This window comes from Dipodomys ordii, unplaced genomic scaffold, assembly GCF_000151885.1.
Source record: "Dipodomys ordii isolate 6190 unplaced genomic scaffold, Dord_2.0 Scaffold37, whole genome shotgun sequence".
NCBI lineage: Eukaryota > Metazoa > Chordata > Mammalia > Rodentia > Heteromyidae > Dipodomys > Dipodomys ordii.
This window is the reverse complement of record NW_012267253.1, coordinates 3,952,671-3,973,762: the sequence shown is the minus strand read 5'-3', so window position 1 is coordinate 3,973,762 and position 21,092 is coordinate 3,952,671. Positions and strand designations below refer to the sequence as shown.

Sequence of the window (21,092 nt, the reverse complement as noted above, 5' to 3'; positions counted from 1 at the left end):
GGATATGACCTTGCCCTTACCAACTGCAGGGATGGAAATGGACATAAATGTGCCAGTCCAGTGTGGTAGGAAGAAGATGAGAAAGAAAGAAAAAAACAACCTACATTCACATGCAAAGTTGTCTAGAGCTAGTAGAGTAGTGGAAACAGCTATAGAGACCCTCATTTCCTAACTGCACAGTTTTCATTTCCAAATGCACAATTCAGTGTTTTCCACCTTTTCATTCTTTCTCCTAATGCAACCTGCTCTCCCCCACCCCCAGCAAGATCCAATAGCACCCTTTACTTTCCTCCAGGGATTCCAGTACAGGTCAGGCTGGCTCACAAGCCATTGAGTATTTACTGACACCCCATCCTCCAATCACATGGACCACACTGAACTACGAAGGCCAAGAATCTTGCTCTGCCTGAGACCATATTCCTAGCACAGGCCTGGTACCAGGCAGCCACAGAGGATGAGGGTCAGGCTGGGGAAGCAGAGCTGAGCTAAGCACGAGTGGAGCTAGGTGGATGGTGACGCAGGACGTGGTGGGAGGGGCTTGGAGAAGACAGAGTTGTCTGGTGCAGAGGTGTGGAGGGTCTCTGGGTAAATGGGAAGGAGCACCTAGAGAGCCGGAGCGGATTTCAGTCTTCCACTGTCAGTGGGAGCTGAGGTGATGGTTGCTTGGTGAGCCATGGAAGAAGTCCAAAATCTGTCCTCCAAAAGTCCCTTTTCAAGGAGGAGGCACCAAAAGGAACAGCCAGGGAAATGCTGAAGAGAAACTTTTAAGTAGGAAGAAAACCAAGGCTTAGCAAAGAAATAAAGACTATCTAAAAGAAGTCAAGGCAATCTCTTTGCCCAAGTAAAGAGATGCCCATTAAAAGGAATAGAATAAAGCCATCTTTCATGATGGAAAAGGCCAAACATAAAATACCCAGTCTGCACAGTGCCTTGGCAAGAAGAGAGGGTTTTCAAAGTGTTTCCTAATTGCATGCTGCAAGATTAGTCTGAAAGTGCTCTGAAAAGGCTAGTCTGAAAGCAAAGTGCTCAGCCACAAGTGTGGTCAGGCCACACCCTAGACTAACAACACAGTGTCCAGTACTGTCAAACAAACACACAACCTTTTTACAAGGTGATAGGTTATCATATGTGTAAAATAATACACAAAATATGTTTGGTATTGTTTGGATTCACACATATGCACTGATAGTTTCACATTACATGTTAGGGTGATAGAGAAAATGGACATTGAAAGAGTTACTCATTAATATCTGAACTTATCTTGTAAAAAAATCTGAAAAAAGGAAAACCCTGAGTAATATCTGAATGTGCCAGGTGTGGTTGTGCACATTTACAACCCCAGGAATCTGAGGCAGATGTGTGGGTCCAAAGCCAGGTTGGGATATACAGTGAGACTCTGCCTCAAAAACAAAACAAAACCACCCTGAATGCTATTTAACTGTGCTCTGAAGAAATTACAAAGGGGTGAGTATAGAAAAGGAAAACAGTGTGTGACTACAGCTTCAGGCTCTAAAGAACAGGGCCGATCTGGCAATTAGCAGGTCATTAGTGACCTTATTGGCAGCGATTTCTGCAAGTGTCTGGGCAGGGGCAGAAGGGAACCATCAAGCATCATAATGGTTTGAAGAATTGATGCGACTGGAAGTAATGGAAACAATTCTTGCCAGTAAAAGGAGAGAGGTAAAGCTAAGGAGAGGAGAGAGATTTGGTGGTTTGACTGTTCTGTTGTTTCATGGATGCAATGGAGAGATTTAAATACAGTGGGGGAGAAGAGATGACTGTAGTGGGAAGTAAAAATGGGCAAGAAACACTGTGTGTGCCAGTACTAAGCATCTTACACATACGGATTTCTTTAGTCCTCTATGTAACACTATTGTACCATTTTACTGATGAAAACACTGAGCCAATAAGTGGCAGTTGGAGCAACACCATAAGGCGGTGAATGGGTGGATACTACTTGTGGGTGGCAGGAGGGTCTGCCCTTGAGAGGTGAAAGGACTCCTTGGGCTGGGGAATGGCATTATTATCTCAGCAGGTCTAGGGCTGGGTGAAGAAAGCTGATGGAGTTCCTAGAAGGCTTGGCTTGGAGGTGGAGGGAGTGAAGGTTTAGGAAGTGAGAGATAGCTCAACCCCTCTAGAAAGCCATCCAAAAAAGCCCTGGCCCCAAATTCAAGGCTAGTGATCCTCTCTGAAGGTATTACTTGACATTGAGCTAAAAGGAGCTTCTAGAAAGATGGCAGGATCACTGAGTTGGGATGAAGGACACAGGAGCTACACAGCATCTTAGGAATCCTGCCTGGGACCCATCATAGGGGTCTTGTGCTCCCACAGCACCTTCCCTGACCATATGAAGTCCAGCAGTTTGATCACACTACCCCTACACCTACCAACACAGCCTTACACACCTTAATCACATCTTCTCTTCTCCAGTAACATCCCTGGGTCTGTATCTTGCTTTTCTATGGGAACTCTTGAAATTCATCATCTTTTTGTTTCTGGTTTCTAAACTCTCACAAAGCTCAGCAGACCTCTAGTAAGGGTGTCTGACAGGAAGCACCATGTCGGGGCACAGCGCCTCCCTCTACACCATCCTTGGCTCTCTAGCGGGTGTCATGGGGAACTGTATTGGCCACTGTCGTGCACAAATGGCCTTGGAGGTCAGATAATGGGAAAGGTCTGCCTGTTGCTGCTCTCATCTTCAGGCCTAGGGGTATGGAAGGGGGTGTGTGTGTCAAAGACCATCTATCTGGGTGATGACATAGCTTCTCAAAACTTCCAACTCCTCAGATGTGACATATGAAATGGCAGCTTGATGCAGCCCAGGAGAAAGGCTGGTCCTAAAAAGTAGGCAGGGGCAGAGAGCACTTGAGTTAAACTGTGTATGCAGAGCCTCATAGCTGACCACCATTCCAATGAAGGACAGCATAAAGCAAGACATGAGTTCCAGAAATTTATTGGAAACACGATACGAACCGATAGTAGATGGCATCTCCTCACAGACAGACAGTGCACACGGGTACCTCGGGAAAGAGCTCTCCTGGGCAGCTGGAGTGAGCACTGAGGCATGCTCTGGTGAATGCTCTGTGGAAGGGAAACCAGAGATGTGGTGCAGAGAGAGAGGAGGCACACAGAAAACTGGGACATAGCTTTCCTGAAGGCGGTGCTGAGGTGGATTGCTAAATGGGTGAAATCCCCCAGAGGAAAACAGGGACAACGGTGAAGAACAAAAACTCCTCTGCCTCTCAAAAGCACTTCTCTTTCTGGGCAGAGCAAAAGAGAATTTACAAAAACCTAAGGGAGCAGCTCCCCTTGTCTCCCTTACCATGGTCCCAGGACTGCACATAGGCACCAGGCTTGGACATGACCAAGAGCATACAGAGGCCACACACAGCATGGACTGCCTGCCCTCAGACCTGCTCCTTGCCTTCTCTTCCACTCCTCCATTCAGCTGCATGCTGACCCTTTGGGGGCCTTCCAAGGCTGCCAGGGAAGCTGACTTCCAGCTGGAGTCAGCTAACAGGAGGCACCCACAAAAATCTGGAGGGCATGACAGGCGAAGCTGTTTCTCCCCTCCAACCTCTCATGACTTCAGCTTCTATCAATGCGCTTCAGATCTCCCCAGTGGCCCTGGCCCTCGGATATGGTAGTATGGCCTCCTGACTGTGTCTAGCATCCAGGATATCTTATTCTTGTTTCATTTTTCTGCTCTTCTTGTTTTTGATCAACACTCTCTAGCTTAAAATGTGTTTTACTCAGAGTAGGCTGTACTTGGCTGAGCCCTGCCCAGACACAGGGCTGTGGGCAAGGTAGACTCATAAGAGATCCCTGCAATGAACTTCTGTCTATCCTCCTCTTCTGCACACAGTTAGGACGTCAGAGGTGGTGGCAGTGACTGAGGACAGAGGGGATGCCTTGCAGTGTCTGTGTCCTCACTCAGAGGGCTTTGCACTATATCTCACCTGCTTCAGACTGAAGAATCTCAGCATGTCTGCTTGTATGTCCACTGAACAATTGTGACACTACTGACATGCACTATGGCAGTACCATGGCCCTTGAAAGAGCATGGCCAGCTAAGAAACATCTCGGTACCAAATGTTCTGAACAGCAAAGGCAAGGAACAGAAGCTCCTTGGCATTACCCTCTGTTCCCTGGATTAGAATATTCCTTCAGAATGTCAGGGGGTTTCCAAGGGATGAAATAGGGGCATAAATGCTTAGTCAACTCTATCTCCATGGGAGGGTGGGACTACAGGTCCAGCTCTTACTAACAAGCTGACGAAGAGCCTCTGGATGCACGGCATTCACAGCTAACTTTGAGCCTCCTGCTTCTCCATCAGTATTGGCAAGGCCCTTCTCCAAATCTCTCCAGCCTGGTGGAAGGCCTCTCCCAACAGGCAGAGAGAATGTAGCCAGCAGCTAATTTCATGTCTCAGGACAAGTTCACAGACAGACATCTGTGCTGAGGTTTCTTTTTCTTTAGAGAAGAAATACCAGAAAGGCTAGCTGGCCTTCGCATCCAGGGTCTTTGCTGTAGGGGATTTATGTATAAGAATCTGGAGGAAACACTTGCCACCTGCACTTGTCTCATGAAGCACCTCTGACACAGGCCCTGCCCTCAGGGCTCAAGCCAAGCCACAGGACAGCTCCAGAGACAGAGAACTTGGAACTTGTCCTTGGTCACCCAGAGGTCTAAGGTGAGAAGCGGCTCTTCCTCAAGAAGCCAACATGCTCCAAACTGGGCAAGACTGAGGCATCTTGACCCCAATCACACTACCCGGAACTATCCATACCGCCTCATTCTCTGCTGAGTTGAGCCAGCCGTGGAGGACGTAGACGTAGATATCCTTGTCATTTCTGTGCTGCCTCATTCTTGCTGGGGGGGCCAATTCCAGGGGGGCCATTCTTTCATGCAACAACTTGTTTGGGCATCTCATTTCCTCCTCCAGCTGCTGCTCCTGGGGTAGCTGAAAGGTCAGACTCCAGTTGTCTGTCACAGTGCTATGACCCTACGCCCTGCAGACCATCTTTGTTAATGGAGGCAGGGAGATGGCTAGGCTCAGGAACCAACCAGGCATTGAGTTACTCCTTGCCTGCAACAGATGGTCCATTGGGATGTCACCAAGGGCTAGTGCCCAGGGCAGGCAGGGAGAGCCCAAGCCAGTAAAGCAGGAAGGTCTCCTGAGGCCTCAGAACATAATGCTCACAGCATACTGGGCCAGAGGGGTAGAGAGGTTTTGGAGCCGACTATATAGACTTATACTTGCAAACATGATTCTCCCTTCCACCCTCCTAAGGAGTAAAATAAACTAGGGTGAGTAGTGACCCATGATAGGAACCCTTGGTGCAGTTCCTCATTAGCTGGCTTGGTTGCAGGGGGGAACAGGCAGTAAGAAAACAGCTTGTCACAGTGATATACACGCTTGGCATGTTTAACACCTGCTCTCACTAGAGCTCTCCAGGACCAAGTAGAAAACCAGCCTCTCTTCCAAAAGAAAATAGAGCTGCTGAGAGTCATGTGCAGGCTGGCCAAGGCAAGAACCTTCTCTTCTGTCAGACCCAGGGGTAACCATACCACTGAGGAGTGGGAGCAGATGAATACAGGATGCAGGGGTGAAAAGCAACACTTCCACTGAGCGGGAAGCAGCCACGGGAGGGGAGAGGCAAGAGAACAGGGGAGGGGGTCAGGGAGAAGAAAGCAGCCTACTGGGAAAAAGGCAAGCGACAAATACCAGCAAGGACAGGGGAACACTATGAACTGTGTAAACACTGGCACATGTCTTAAGAAAATCCACTCAGAAAGATGCCACATTCCTCCTGTACATAAGTACACAGCATAAAACAGTGGGACTGGCACATGCAGGGCAGCAGGGTTCTGAGTGCTCAGCAGCCTCCATCACCCAAGCCCCCCACTCTGGGGAAGTGGACACCAACAAGTGAGGAGGCCAGTGGCTCCCTGCTGCCCTCAGTCCTCAGGAAGGTCTCTCTAGGACAGCAAGGTCTCTGAGAGGGAAGGAAGGTGCCCCTGGGTCCCACGGAGATGCAGGTTTGGAACATGCACCCCTACAGTTTCTTTTCTGCCTCTTCGGGTCTCCACAGGGTGCACACAGAGCTCTGCTCCCACTGAAGAAGCTGCCTCCTTCCCAGGCACATCTGTGACCACCAGCAGGACAGTAGAGTCTTGGGTTGTAGCATAGAACAGGGATAACTCAGTCTGACACGCAGCATGTGAGTTCTGGAAAAGGGAAGAAACAGGGTAAGGCTAAATGAGTTCTGATGAAAGGGAAAATAGAAACCACCCTCCCACAAATAGGATGACTATCAGGGGAAAGAAGTCAGGTACTAATCCAAATAAAATCTCACAATGTAGTTTAAGGCTGAACAAAAGTTCACCTTGGTCAAGAAAAACGTGAAGCATCTTCAGCAAGGCATCTTCAAAGCTAGGTTTTCAAGTACAGAGGCTGCTGGTGAAATACAGCACCTCAGGCTAGACCTTGTAAAACTCCTCCAGTGATATGGAAAAATGGTGAGCACAGTGTGATAGGAGGAGACCCAGTCTCTTCTTCAGCAGTAATAACTGATCACCAGGATTGGCACCCAAGCCATGAACACACTTTCTATAGGACAAGAATGAGCCTTAGCCCCCTTTACTCAGTGTCCTGAGTCAAGAGCTATTCCTTCACCACTCCACCTCAACTCTCAACTGTCCTGTCCCTAAGTTGGGCATCAGGAAACTGTCAACAGCTATAAAAAATGAACAGCAGACCTGGCCTGCAAACCATATCATTACTGTCTCATACTACTCAGCAAGGTGTGAGACCAGATTCTTGTTACTTGTGAAGTGGCTGGAGTGGCTGAGGTAGAAGAAAATGCTCACAGACCCTTTCTAGTTACGCGTTCCGCAGCCACAAAGTAGCTAGATGACCGCTTTCACAGCCTCATTCCATCTGCAGGAAGGAGGTCTGCAGGATGGAGCAAGCCATGCCTTTACTCCACATGCCTTTCTAGAATATGGAAGATACCATGGATACAACCTCAAAAAAGAAGTTCAGTAAATGTGAGTTAAATAAAGACTCAGATAAATTTGACTTAGGAATCAAAAAGCCTTTGCTTTATCGGACCTACTTTAGGTCAGAAACTCTTTTTTGCTTACCAGAACCTTGTGAGGATCAGGAAAGTTAGGGCCTGCTCAAGTCATTAAATAAGCCAAGGAGTCAGGATTTGAATTCAGTCTTCTTAATTCAGATCTTTTTATGTACTACACCAACCTGCTCATTCTCCATCCAGCCCAGTGTTCTGCTAACAGTCCAGTAAGAGCACATAATCCTCTTCAGTGTCTAGATTAAAGCAATAAATGTGCCTGGATCTGTAAGAAGCATCTCTCTTTTTTGCCGTGTGTGTGTGTGTGTGTGTGTGTGTGTGTGTGCTCTGCTCATTCTCCATCCAGCCCAGTGTTCTGCTAACAGTCCAGTAAGAGCACATAGTCCTCTTCAGTATCTAGATTAAAGCAATAAATGTGCCTGGATCTGTAAGAAGCATCTCTCTTTTTTGCCGTGTGTGTGTGTGTGTGTGTGTGTGTGTGTGTGTGTGTGAGTGAGTGTGTGAGTGTGTGTGTGTGTGTGTGCTCTGTCCAAATCCCCACATAATTAAACCACCTACTAGAAAAACCACTTGTAATAGATGACCAAATCTCTGAGCTACCATGGTAAATTTGTGCTAAATTTACCTGCTTATTTTCAGAAGCAACCCTTTCCTCCTAGAAGCTCAGGAATTGGTATCTTGGCTCATACCACCTTTTGCACACTGGCTACAGCTGAGATATGCCACCTCTCTGCATCCCAGCTGAACAGTCCTCATGCTTGCCATCTGTCCTCACAAAGTCCTATCACTTCTCTCTCCCTGCTTAGAGCTTCCCCCACTGCACTGCCTAAAAGCAAGGGACAAGAGCCACCTTCAGGTCCTCCCATCCAGTGCAGTACTGACAGCCCTAGGAAAAGGTGTCTCCCTATTGTCAGTATCCTTCCTAACAAAGGACCCCGAGTCACATTTCCTTTTTTTTTTTAAATGCTCAAATGCACTAATATATATTTGCCACTTTTGTCTGTACTAACTCCAATTCTTAAGAACTTAGTTGTGCTTTTTTTTTCTTCAAAATGTTCCCTATTGGTTTTTGACTACTCAGAAGTACTCAAAGTACAAGAAGGACTTGGAGATTCTGTACTCTAATCATCCACTGTAATGAAAGCAATCTCTTTTAAGGTTTCTAGCTCCTGGCATCCATGTTCATTTCCTTCTCTTCCGAAAAATCAGAGAAGAAATCATTATCAGAATCCTGGAGGCTAGAAAGAAGATGATGAGTGATGGCAGATTTTACACACAAGAAAGCTTGAGGCTGGCAGTATGAAAAGCTGAGAGCCCAATTTGTTCAAAGAACTCTCCAAGGGATCAGGAAATGACATCAGATACCTCTGGCAATGAGGAAGAAGGGCTGAAGCAAAAAAGATGAGTGGAAGCCTGTTTGAGAAACAGCCCCAGAGTTCTCCTAACTCCAAACCCGTGGGAGCTGTCCACTTCCTACCAGTCTAGATGGTTACTCCCTAAACAAAACAAAATGGAGGGCCTCGGGATACCAGACACATTTTTGGCAGAGTTGCCAGTTCTCACAGGAGGGATCAAGTGAGAGTATGCCTACCAAATGCTAAGCCTCTGGCTTTCTTTTTATCAAGTTCTCAGAATGCAGGTCAACAAACCTCTACCTTTGGAAGAAACAGGAAGAAGCTACTCAGGGGAATTAGGCAGCTCATGAGCAGAGTTAAAGGCATTTGGGGTTACTCAACAACTAGCCCAAGCTGATATTGTGAAGTGTAATATAGGCTCCAGCCCAGAGCTTTCAATCTGATTTTCAGTCTCTTTAAACACTGTTAGACAACAAAAGCCACCAGGAAAAAGAAACCCAAGTTGTAACACAAATATTGGATACCAAAGCAAATAAACCAAGGGATATAAGTTGGACTACACATGGAGAAAACTTCAAAAGCAAAAGACTCAGAGAAATGAGAAAAAGATAGTTTCCATGAAACATAACCAGTATATGTATACAGACAGTTAAGTAGATAAGATTTAGTTAATAAAACTAAATAAGGACAAGCTCATAAAATGATTTGAGTTCAGCTTTATACAATGGTAGCTAATTTATACTGAAGTAACCTTTCATCCAATAAACTCTGGACAAAATGTACAACTATCTGGAGGTACAGAAAACAACTAAAATCAGGCAAACACTACAGATGCTTAGCCCTGGCTTTCCCTCTGAGTAGTTTTATGTAATACAAGAACATCATTCAGGTAAAAAGTGGTGGTCTAACTAGGCTGAAATCAGTGGTGAGAGTTTCAATACAGGTGGAAATTGATGACGTAGATCTATAAAATGAAGGGAGAAACATAGAGGGGAGCCCTGAATTTCAAATAAACTCTCAAATCATTGGCTGATTGCTGACCTAGGTAAGTACAAGGCTACAAGAAGACCAGTGGGAAGAGGCAGAACTCAAAGAGCTGAGTATTGATTTCAATAGTGGTATTGTGTTGCCAAGACAGAGTTTAGAGAGTTCCAAAGTTAGAGGGACAAATTCCATGATCAGTTTAAAGTAGATAACTCTTAATAAAATGGTAAACCAAGCCTGCATGGAATCAAAATAATCTGTCAGTGTAAGAACAAAACTCTGCAGAAGAAAACAGAATCCAGGAGTTTGTATTGTTTGTCATCCACAGTGACCAATATTCATTTCCAAAGAATTCCACATGAGAATCAGGAAAATAGAACCCATAATTAGAAGAAGTCAGAAGAAGATAAATGCATTGATTCATATTCTAGAATTAGCAGACATGGAATTAAAATATCTTCTCTAAGTTGGTTGAAGAATTTATAGAAAGGCAGGTATGGTGGTTCAGGCCTGCAATCCCAGCTGTGACAAGTAGGAGAATCAAGACCTGAGGCTACCCTTAAGCAAAAATTCAAGACCCTCCTGATCAATAAACTAGTCAATCAAAGCAAGCAAGGAAGAGCAGAGGGGTCTGGCTCAAGTGGTAGAGGGTCTGTCTAGTAAGTGTCAGGAGTGCAAAAAACATTTTTAAAGATAACTAAAATGGGTTGGGGAATTTGGCAAAATTTAGAACTTTAAAAGAACTCAATTACAGAACTGGGCACCGGTGGCTGACACCTATAATCCTAACTACTCAGAGGCTGCAATCTGAGGATTGCAATTCAGAGCCAGCCCTGATAGGAAAGTCCGTGAGACTCTGATCTCCAATAACCACCAGTCAATCAGAAGTGGCGCTGTGGCTCAAGTGATAGAGCACTTGCCTTGAGTTAAAGAGCTGAGGGACAGCGCCCAGCCCCACGATGGGAGAGGGAGGGAGGGGGAGAACTCAATCACACACAGTGAGACCAAGGAGGACATTCTTAGGAAAGGAAGAGAAATGTGAAACTGATCATACAAAATAATATTTATTAAAATGAACTTCAGGAACTGAGAATAAAAGGTTTATTTTTCCTTTTTTGCTGTTTTTGTTTTCTTTTTGTTCTGTTAGTTCATTTATATGTCTTTAGGAGGCTAAGGGGAGGCACAGACATGGAGGGACAAAGGGTGAATAAATGCAGCAATGGCACTCACTGGACACTATGCTGAAAATGAACTATACAACTTGTTGGTATGGATGGGAGGGAAAAAAGTGGGCGAGAGTGAGGGAAGGGGTGACATTGTTGCAAAAAAAAGTGTACTCATTACCTGACATATAATATAACCTCTCTGTAAATCACCTTTATAATAATTAAAATTTAAAAAATAATAAAGGAACTAAATGGAGACCACGTACTAGAAGCTCACATCTGTAATCCCAGCTACTCGAGAGGCTGAGATCTGGACGATCACTGTTTGAAACCAGCCCAGACAGAAAAGTCTGTGAGAATCCATCTCCAATTAACCAGTAAAGAGTCAAGCTGGAGATGTGACACAAGTGCTACAGAGTGCCAGCTATGAGAAAGGGTATCGAGTGAGTTTAAGGTCCTGGGTTCAAGACTGTACCAGAAAAAGGAAAAGCCAGCTGACCCTTTATCTCTCTTAAAACTTACACCTTGAACTCATGATTCATCCAATGAGATGTAAATCCTTGACACACACTTGCAATGAAATTAAAAACCAAATCCAGGTGCAGATATTCAAATCTCTCCCCACTGCATTATGACATGCACCTATCATTCCAGTTTCATGGGAAGTGTACAAACAGCACCCAGGCAGGAAGCAAGATTCGATCTCAAAAATAACAAGTGCAAAAAAGTACTGGAGTAATGGCTCAGCAGTAGACAGCCTGTCTACCAAGTATAAAGTTCTAATTTTGAACCCCAATACTGCTCTCTGTTTCCAAGAAAACCTAAGCCAGGCATGATCATTTATGACTGTAATCTCATCTCTCAAGAAGCTGAAAAAGGACAATCAGACCAGCCTGGAATACATAGTGAAATTTTGCCAAAAAGGAGAAGGAGGAGGAGGAGGAGGTGAAGGAAAGGAGGGAGGGAGGGAGGGAAGAAGGGAAGAAGAGGAGGAGGAGGAGAGGAAGGGAGGGAAGGAGGAAGGGAGGAAGGGAGGGAGGGAGGAGGAGGAGGAGGAGGAAGAGGAGGAGGAGGAAGAAAAAGAAGAAGAGGAGGAGGAGTAGAAGAAGAAGAAGAAGAAGAGAGTGTTTGCATAGCATGCCCAAGGTCTGGTTACTGCCAAAATCAAACCAAACCAATCAATAAAACAAAGCCTAAAAATAGGCTGGGGATGAAGCTTAGCAATAGTGCACTTGCCTGGCATGTGTGATCTCTATCATGAGAGAGGGAGGGGAGGGAGGGAGAGAGGGGGGAGAGAGAGAAAGAATAATTGATGTGGTCATACTAACATCAAAGTAACTTCTAGATAAAGAGTATTAACAGAGATAAAGATGGTCCCTTCATAGTGATAAGGTTAATTATATAGAGTTATCTACCCGCCTGTCTGTATATCTGCTAGGTACCCAGCTCCCAATTTTTGCATCTGTGTCCTTAGATCTGAGACAGTCTTCCTATATTTACTTTGCAATCACCTTGGACTCTAAAAAGGACAGGATTTACCAATAAGCATGTTGTGACACAAAGCAAACTGACCTCCAGAAAGGTAATAGCTTCTTATCTTGTGAAAAAAGAAAAAAACACAAAACAAAACCAACAACAACAAAAAACTCCCCCAAAGGAAAACAGCCAAAAGCTCTCAGGACAGCAAGGCACCTATTAGGCAACAATGGCTAACTTGTTCCTGCTCCCCTCTAAGATGAAATGGTAACTAATTCTTTTGGAATTCCTCCAGAGACTATAATACAAGGGTCAATCAGGCCATACTTGTGACTTGGGACTTCTTAATCATCATGCATAGTTTTCTCCTTCTGCCCCCTAGTTCTTTGTCTATACATTCTAAACCCCTATCTGAAGATGGCTGAAAACATCCCATGACATACTTGTACCATGTAATACATCTCCTTTTTTTTTTTTGCACTTTACCATGTTGTTTTAATTTGGTGCATAGGGGCAAGTAGCTGGCTAGCCTGACATGTGGAACTCCTGGAGTCTAAAACTCATTTCATATATACACTAAATAACATAATTTAAAATTACATAAAGCAAAAATGAATAGACTATTTGGAGAAACAGACAAATCTAGTTGGAAAATGGAGACTTTTGTCTCCCAAGAAAGTAGAGTTAAAAGATAGCCTGTATGTACATAGCTTTTGACCTTTTCTGCTTGTCCTAGACATATACTAGTTATTGGAAATAAGGGAAACCATGGGACCTATGTTTCTTTGGGCCTGGCTTACTTCACTTAATATAATTTTTTCCAAGTCTTTCCATTTCCTAACAAATGGGGTGATGTCATTCTTTCTGATGGAGGCATAGAATTCCATTGTGTATATATACCACATTTTCTTGATCCATTCATCTACTGAGGGGCATCTGGGTTGGTTCCATATCCTAGCTATGGTAAATAATGCTGCAATAAACATAGTTGTGTTGGTAGCTTTAGTATGGCCTTGTTTGTGATTGTTTGGATAAATGCCTAAAAGTGGGATTGCTGGGTCATAGGGAAGCTCTATGTGTAGTCTTTTGAGAAAACATACTGCTTTCCTAAGTGGTTGAACAAGTTTACATTCCCACCAACTATGCAGTAGGGTTCCCTTTTGCTACATACCCTCCAGCATCTATTGTTATTAGATTTCTTGATGATAGCCATTCTAACTGGGGTGAGGTGGAATTTCAATGTTGTTTTGCTTTGCATTTATTTTATGGCTAGAGAAGTTGAGCATTTCTTCATGTGTCTATTGGCCATTCTTAGTTCCTCTTCAGAGAAGTCTCTCTTTAAGTCTTTAATCCACTTATCAATCGGGAGGTTGTTTCTTTGAGGATTTGTTGTTGGGGGATTTAATTTTTTTGAGTTCTAAGTATATTTTAGGTATGAGACCCTTATCCGTTGTATGGCTAGTGAAGATCTTTCTCCCAATCTGTGGGCTTTCTATTGATCTTGCTAACTATGTCCTTTGCCATGCAGAAGCTCTGCAGTTTCATGCAATCCCATTTGTCCAACCTTTCTTTGATTTGTTGTGTTTCTTTTTCTGCTGAACTTCCTGTCTCAGCTGTCTGAAACAAACAGGGTTTGCTCAGATATCTTCTTTGAAACTCTCCAAGTAACAGCCACCTTCTGGTTTGCACCTCCGTTTCACATTAACCACTCTTTGTAACAATTATATGTAAATAGTTGCTGACAAAAATAAATATTTGCCAGGCACTGGTGACTCATGCCTGTAATCCTAGCTGCTCAGGAGGCTGAGATCTGAGGATTGTGGTTCAAAGCCAGCCAAGGCAGGAAAGTCCAGGCAGGAAAGACTCTTATTTCTACTAAGCTACTCAGAAAAAGCAGGAAGGGGGGGAGAAAGAAAGAAAAGAAAAAGCAGGAAATGGCTCTATGGCTCAAGTGGTAGAGTACTAACCTTGAGTACAAGGAGGCTCAGGGATAGCACCCAGGCCCTGAGTTCAAGCCCCAGGACCATCTATCTATCTATCTATCTATCTATCTATCTATCTATCTATCTATCTATCTATCTATCTATCTATCTATCTATCTATCTATGTATCTATCTATCTATCTATCTATCTATGTATCTATCTATCATCTATCTATCTATCTATCTATCTGATTGAGGGAGTCAAATGCATAAATTATAGCAGTGTTTTCTAAGGTTAAAGAGTATTCAGTTATAATGATCCCAGCAGAGGTTGCAAATGGACCAGATAGTGAAACTATTTCATGTCCCTTGTCCTGTGGGCTCTGGGTGGGGAGGATGGACATAGGGACAGGTTGATTGAAAAGACTTTCTGTTATGATCCATTCAAGTAAACAACACTTAACTGAGTCCAGCACTGGCCAGCACAGCTAAAGGCTTAAGTAACTACCATTAGAGCTCATGTTCGCTTGGCTGGTGCTTTACTATTTGAACTACACCTCCAGCCTGGCTTTCTGCTAGTTATTCTGGAGATAGAATCTTGTGGACTTTTCTGCTTGGCTGGTCTCAAGCCATAATTCTCCACATTTCAGTGCCTAACTTGCCATTGGCTTTTGCCAATACTTGTATTTTCACATACTAATAAGAGAAAAAGGGGAACTGTGAGTGCCCCAGGCTCTGACTGAAAGGCTTCTTCCTGCTCAAACACTTCCCAGAATGCCCTGAGTACCAGCTCAACCAATAAAAAGAGCCAGGGCAGCATGTGCACAAGCTATTAAATAATCAGAACAAAGCCCAAGGGAGGAGATATGGGCAGAATCCCATACTATAAAAACCACCCTCAGAGAAGACTCCATTTGACTCTTTAGACCCCATTCATGATGGGTAGTCTAGCTACTTTCTTTCATGGTTTTCCTTTTCATTTTGAAATACAATTACTCTATTTACCTTAAACACTTTTCTGCCTTTTTTTTCAGCTTTTTTTTTTGGGGGGGGGGTCCGGTCATGGGGCCTGAACTCTGGGCCTGGGTGCTGTCCCTCAGCTCTTCAGCTCAAGGCTAGCATTCTACCACTTGAGCCACAGTGCCACTTCCGGCTTTTCTCTTCTTGCTTATGTGGTGCTGAGGAATGGAACCCAGGGCCTCAGGCACGCAAGGCAAGCGCTCTACCACTGAGCCACCTTCCCAGCCCACTTTCCTGCCTTTTAATTCTTTAATGGGTACAGAAAATGAACCTTCCCCAAGACAGCATTATTAGTATTTTTCTCCAGAGACAAGGAATGGCTAGATGGGTATTCTTTGAGAATATTCCTAAACACCAAGTTGTGTCCATCTTCCTCTACTACTCTGACAGTATGGTTTTTTATAAGTTGAGAAAACATCCATTGCACTCAGATGATGCTTCAATAATCCTGAAACTATCTCCACACACTAGGTACTCTGCTATACTGCAGCACATCCAATAGAACTTGGGACCATAATGATGCTTTACTTTTACATTTTTTCCCCCACTGGGCACTGGTGGTTCACACCTATAACCCTAGCTACTCAGGAGGCTGAGATTTGAGGATAATGGTTAGAAGCCAGCCCAGGTAGGAAACTCCATGAGACACTTATCTCCAATGAACTATTCAAAAAACCAGAAATGGAACTGTGATTCAAGTGGTAGAGCACTTGCTTTGAGAAAAAGAAGCTCAGGGACAGAGCCAGGGCCAGAGTTCAAGCCCCAAAGACAACAAAAACAAACAAACAAATAAATGTGTTCCCAGTGCTGAGGATGGGACCCAGGATCTTGGCATGCTAGGCAAGCACTAGATCACTGAATTACAAACTTAGCTTCTAAAATAATTTATATTTAAGTAATTGTACAAAGAAGTTTCAAGAAGCCAGGTTATTAGTATAATGGATCTTGATCAATGTCATCCTTCTCCCTCATCTTTCCAATCTATCCATACTCTCATTACAAAGTTCCATTTTTATACACATAGAATATAATGCCCACCTCCCCCCACTTGTCGGCCCCCAATCCTAAAATATTTTAAATTAGTTTTTAAAGAATTTAAAAATTATTCAACCAGGTTACTATACTATAACAGAGGCAAGGAGACCAGAAGGTCACTCACTGTTCTTCTATAAACAGTGTTTTAGAACATTCAAAAAAAAAAAACAAACCAAAAACCTGGTCTCTTGAAAATGGCATGAAATTGTCAACAGAAGGCAGCCTGGGCCCATGTATGCCTGAGAGTGCCATCCGCTGTCCCTGGCAGTCTATTTTTATTGGGATCTGTGAAGGCAGCAGATGCATTCCCAGAGCTTGCTCACTAGTACAATGGGCCTCATCACTACCCGTGTTCCGGGGTTGGGATGCCAACAGTTGGAATTGTTGAATCACTGATTTCAGAAACAAGTCATCAAAAGGACAATCTTCACACCCCAGATCATAATATTGTACTTACAGAGGTATCCACAGCAGTTACCCTCTTCATAGGGAGTTCAAGATATTACTCAATGCAGAATATGAAGAAGAAAAATCCACAGTGTACTCATGTGTCTCAGGGGAAATAAACCAGAGGACAGTAGATTAAAAAGGAGTTTATTATACAATTTGTCAATGTTTCTGGCCCACATGTCCTGACTCTAGTCTATTGAAAACTCTTTTTTAGGCCTGTTGTTTTGTTTTTCCTAACACACTGAGTCTCAATTCCTTTGCCCCTGGGACAAAAGGCATGCCATCCTGAACAAGGTTAAGAGCACCTCTAGGTATGCTTCTGTGGTCTGTATCACTGCTCTGCATCACTAGATAAGCAGAAGTTTCCCTCCAGGTTCCCATCTGATAAAGTCTGAGCTATTGCAGGCAATCACCCAGTCCCTGTGCAGTAGAATGGAAGATTTATGGATGGACCAAGGCTCAAGCAGCTGATCAAGAGCAGGAGGCAACAGTGTCTTTTTAGTAGGTCAGGAGAGGATGGGGGGCCTGCTCAGCCCATCTGCTCTTCTTTTGGTAAAATTTTCTAATTCAATTGCTTTCTCGATGAAAAATAAATATTCTGCTCTCAAAATGGTGATATTCAATCCTCCCACTGTAAGGTTTCTAGCTACAAGAGTATATGGATAACAGAGTAAACTCCCTTTATAACCAAATTTCCTCTCCAATGCTCCTCAGAACTACTTAATCAAGGGCAATTTCTTTTTATAGACACTGGGCTTTCTAGTGCGCAAATAGGTCTATGGCCATACCACTCTGAATGTACCCGATCTTGTCTAAGGTGCAAATATACACTGGGACATATTCATTTATTTTTAATCAAATACATGAATCTTTTGTTTTATTTTGTGTATAAGATGGGGTCTTGCTATGTTGCCCAGGCTAGTCTTGAACTCCTGGGCTTAAGTGATCCTTCTACCTGAATCTGCCCAGTAGATGGGACAAGAGGTACATGTTACTATGGCCAGCTCCACAAGCCATTTTTTTTTTTGAGAGTCAGACTTCCAGGTAAGACATGAAATTATAGCTGGGTATGGTGGCTCACGTGTAATTCAAGCTATTCAGCAATCTGAGATCAGGAAGATTGCAATTAGAGGCCAACATGGGCAAAAAGTTCTTGAGACATTCATCTCAACCATTGAAAACAAGAAAACAAAAACCAACACTGGGCAAGATGGTGTACTACTATCATCCCAGCTAGTAGGAATCATCCCTATTTGAAAAATAATAAAAGCAAAAAGAGAATGGGGTAGAGTGCCTGTCTAGCAAACAAGGCTCTCAGTTCAAACTCTAGTACCACAAGAAGAAATATACTTATAAGGAACGTACTAATATTTTATTTATATACAATTCACATAAAACAACAAAAGATTGATTGATAACAGCAATTTTCCAAATAAAATTTTAACAATGGCTATTCTTTAAAGTGGAAACAAAACCTTAACACTTAAAAGCCAGAAGTAGAGCTGTGGGCTGAAATGGTAAAGCACTAGTCTTGAGTACAATTGCTCAGCGACAGCTTCTAGTCCCTGAATTCAAGACCCAGGACTGACACCAAAAAAAAAAAAAATAAAATCTAGGTAATTCTTTGAATTTCCTCTTCTCTTTCCTCCATGCCTAACACTAATATAGATCCTTGACCCCCAACTTCTAGAAAAATAAGTACTACAGGAGGCATGATTATGGACAAGATGACCTTTAGAGAGACAGATAATGGAGAAAAACAGCTTTTGTAAAGGCAGTGATGGTTTATACTATATAGCCTGAGCCAAGGAAGATATCCACTATATTATTTTATTCATTTGAAAAGATATGCCTCTCCCATGTATATGCTTCTTTATGTGGATGAAAAACATTAGATTTGAAGTTGAATTGTATTGCCATTGCTTGTGAGAAGTGTGACCCTGGACAAAACCCTTAACCTCTCTGAGTTTTCATTTTCCTTATTACTAACATACAGGTTCTAACACCTGATTCATAAGGTGTTGGGAAGATGAAGTAGTATAATGTACACAAAAACTTTCATCAGAAGAATAGTTCTGTCAGGCAAACGTGAGCTGCACTTTACAGATTTACAAAGGAGAAAACAGGTGCAACAAAAAAACCAAGTGATACACACAGAAAATAATCAAGAGAAGTCTAATTAGTCCCATCTGACTCCAAACATTTAAATGCCTTCCACACTCTTACACATACACAGACAAATTCCATCTCCCCCTCTTCCTTCCCTTTCATGATCTCAGACACATAAAGCTTTCTCCCTTGATGACCACCCACAGCCACTTGAATTAAATGAATAGGTTCTCAGTTTGATGGCAACACAAATTGCATCAAAGCACCTGTATGGATGAAATGGGGGCAAGAGAATTTGGCAACTCTCCTGTTGGTACAGGGTATAGCACTGGATGAACTGTCTGATTGGAAAATGTACTGGTAAGGCACCCTGCAGTTCTTTAATTTGGAAATTCATTCTATCATTGCTGATTCTTTGCACTGAGTTTCTTATGTGTGTGGATCTTCACTCTCAGAGTTAAAATCCCACAAGTGTGTACACAGCCTATGTGTGACTCAGTGCCATCAGGTAGCTGATAAAAGCACATGGAACATGGACTTCCTGCATTTCCAGTCAACACCAGGACCAAGTAAGAGGAAGAAATACGTAAGAAATTTCCCATCATTTCAACTAACTTTTTTTTGGGGGGGGGGTTGGTTGTGGGGCTTGAACTCTGGGCTTGGGCGCTATCCCTCAGCTCTTAGCTCAAGGTGAGTGCTCTACCGCTTGAGCCACAGCACTACTTCCTCCCATCATTTCAAAAAATGCCTGGGAAAATCCTTTCTGATGGAAGAAATTAAGACTCTCCATCATCAAGAACCTGAAATTGCTCAACAAGAAATGTACTCATTGCCTTACTCATATAACCTCTCCGTACAACATCTTTACAATAAAATAAAAATTTTAAAAAAGAACCTGAAATGTAAAAGTAGAAGGCTGGTGAAGACAAGCCACTGAGGAGGAAACAGGAAGCTCTAATGCTAAGAGAGCTGAATGCTTTAGAAGATGCAAGGTTTGATGCTCAGCTAAATTAGTCTGTCTATCTACATCCTGTTTGCATGCCCATCTGTCAGACATGCTGATAATTAAGTAGCAGTGCTAATTGCTTTCATTATTGTACCTCACAGGGAAAGGCTTTTCCCTGAGTTTGTATCTTATTTCAGTATTTCATGTATTAACTACCTGGTGAAAGCTTACTACTAGCCAAACATTTTTCCAGAACTTTTAAATTCATTCTGGAAATTCAGACTACTCAGAATCCTATCTCTGGAGAGGAAAAGAAACAGACTTATTATCTTAAGAAAAGGGTCCATTAGGAACACACAAATGTAGGAACTTTCTAAATGTGATTTTCTATTATGTTCTGACTTCAGCTCTATACTATCTATCTATCCAGCTTCATGCTGCTGGGGTTAGGACTTTGAAATTCCATTTCTCCTCTGAGGCCTGGAAACCTGTTCTCCCAGGAGATATATAATTTGAAAGGCTGGAGAACCAGAGGACTTGCTCTTTCCAGTTCCTGTCAGTGACATTCGAGGTAACTGTAGCATGTTCCAGAGACAGACTCATCACAACTCCTGAGAGATGCCTACACAGGTTGAGGCTGAAGTATAGTGTCCTTAGAAATTGGGCTCCAGCTCCCCAGGAAAGCTTCCTTAAGCTTCTAGTTTACAATAACTCACATTTCCTTGTGTGCTGTTTATTTAGTCAGCCATATTAACTCTTATATTGAATTACCTGTAGAAACTAAAGAGAATTTGCTTGAGGGCCACAACCTCATTTAATGACAGCAATTAATATAGCAGAATGAAAATTTTCACATCTAAGCTAAATCTGTTTCTTCCCCCCATTTCTCTCTCTCTCTATATTTATATATATATATAGAGAGAGAGAGAGAGAAATTTTAATTTCTGGGAAATTTTAATTTACTTCACTAGGTTTCATTTTCTTCAATCACTTTCCTTTATACAGTTAATTTATATTGTATACATCAGTGACAAATACTAGGCTAGGTATGGAGAAACAATGGCATACAAAATAAATTCCTCGACCTCCCAGATCATCTTGTCATATGAATTAAAATAGAAAACACAGGTAAGAAAATTAGCACATTGCAGTAACCCCTCTGTACAGATTTTTCACAATTAAAAAAAGAAAGAAAATTAGCACATTGCAGAGTGCATTGCCATCAGCTTCTTATCCATATAAGACAGCAAAGCACATACATATAAGGTCCTGAAGAAACAACATCCAAGTTTCTTTGGAAAATGAGACAGGTTCTCTCCAACAAGGGTAAAGGTCTGAATCAATAAGACCAAGGATGGGGCTGGGAAAGTGGTTCAGTGATAGAGTGCTTGCCTTGCATACATGAGGCCCTGGGTTCAATTCCTTAGCACCACATAAACAGAAAAAAGCCAGAAATGGCTCTGTGGCTCTAGTGGTAGAGCACTAGCCTTAAGCTGAAGAGCTCAGGGGCAGTGCCCAGGCCCAGAGTTCAG

At 43.0% G+C, this 21,092-nt stretch overlaps 1 protein-coding gene across 1 annotated transcript in view; it reads right to left on the bottom strand.

The window, feature by feature from the left end:
- Positions 1 to 4,433: 4,433 nt before the first annotated feature.
- Positions 4,434 to 21,092, bottom strand: part of Mta3 (metastasis associated 1 family, member 3) — a 146,650-nt gene continuing 129,991 nt past the window's right edge. Inside the window, exon 17 of the mRNA XM_013017904.1 lies at positions 4,434 to 6,231. Within this exon, the coding sequence (XP_012873358.1) occupies positions 6,206 to 6,231 (26 nt within the window). The 3' untranslated portion in view covers positions 4,434 to 6,205. The remainder of the gene's footprint in view (positions 6,232 to 21,092) is intronic.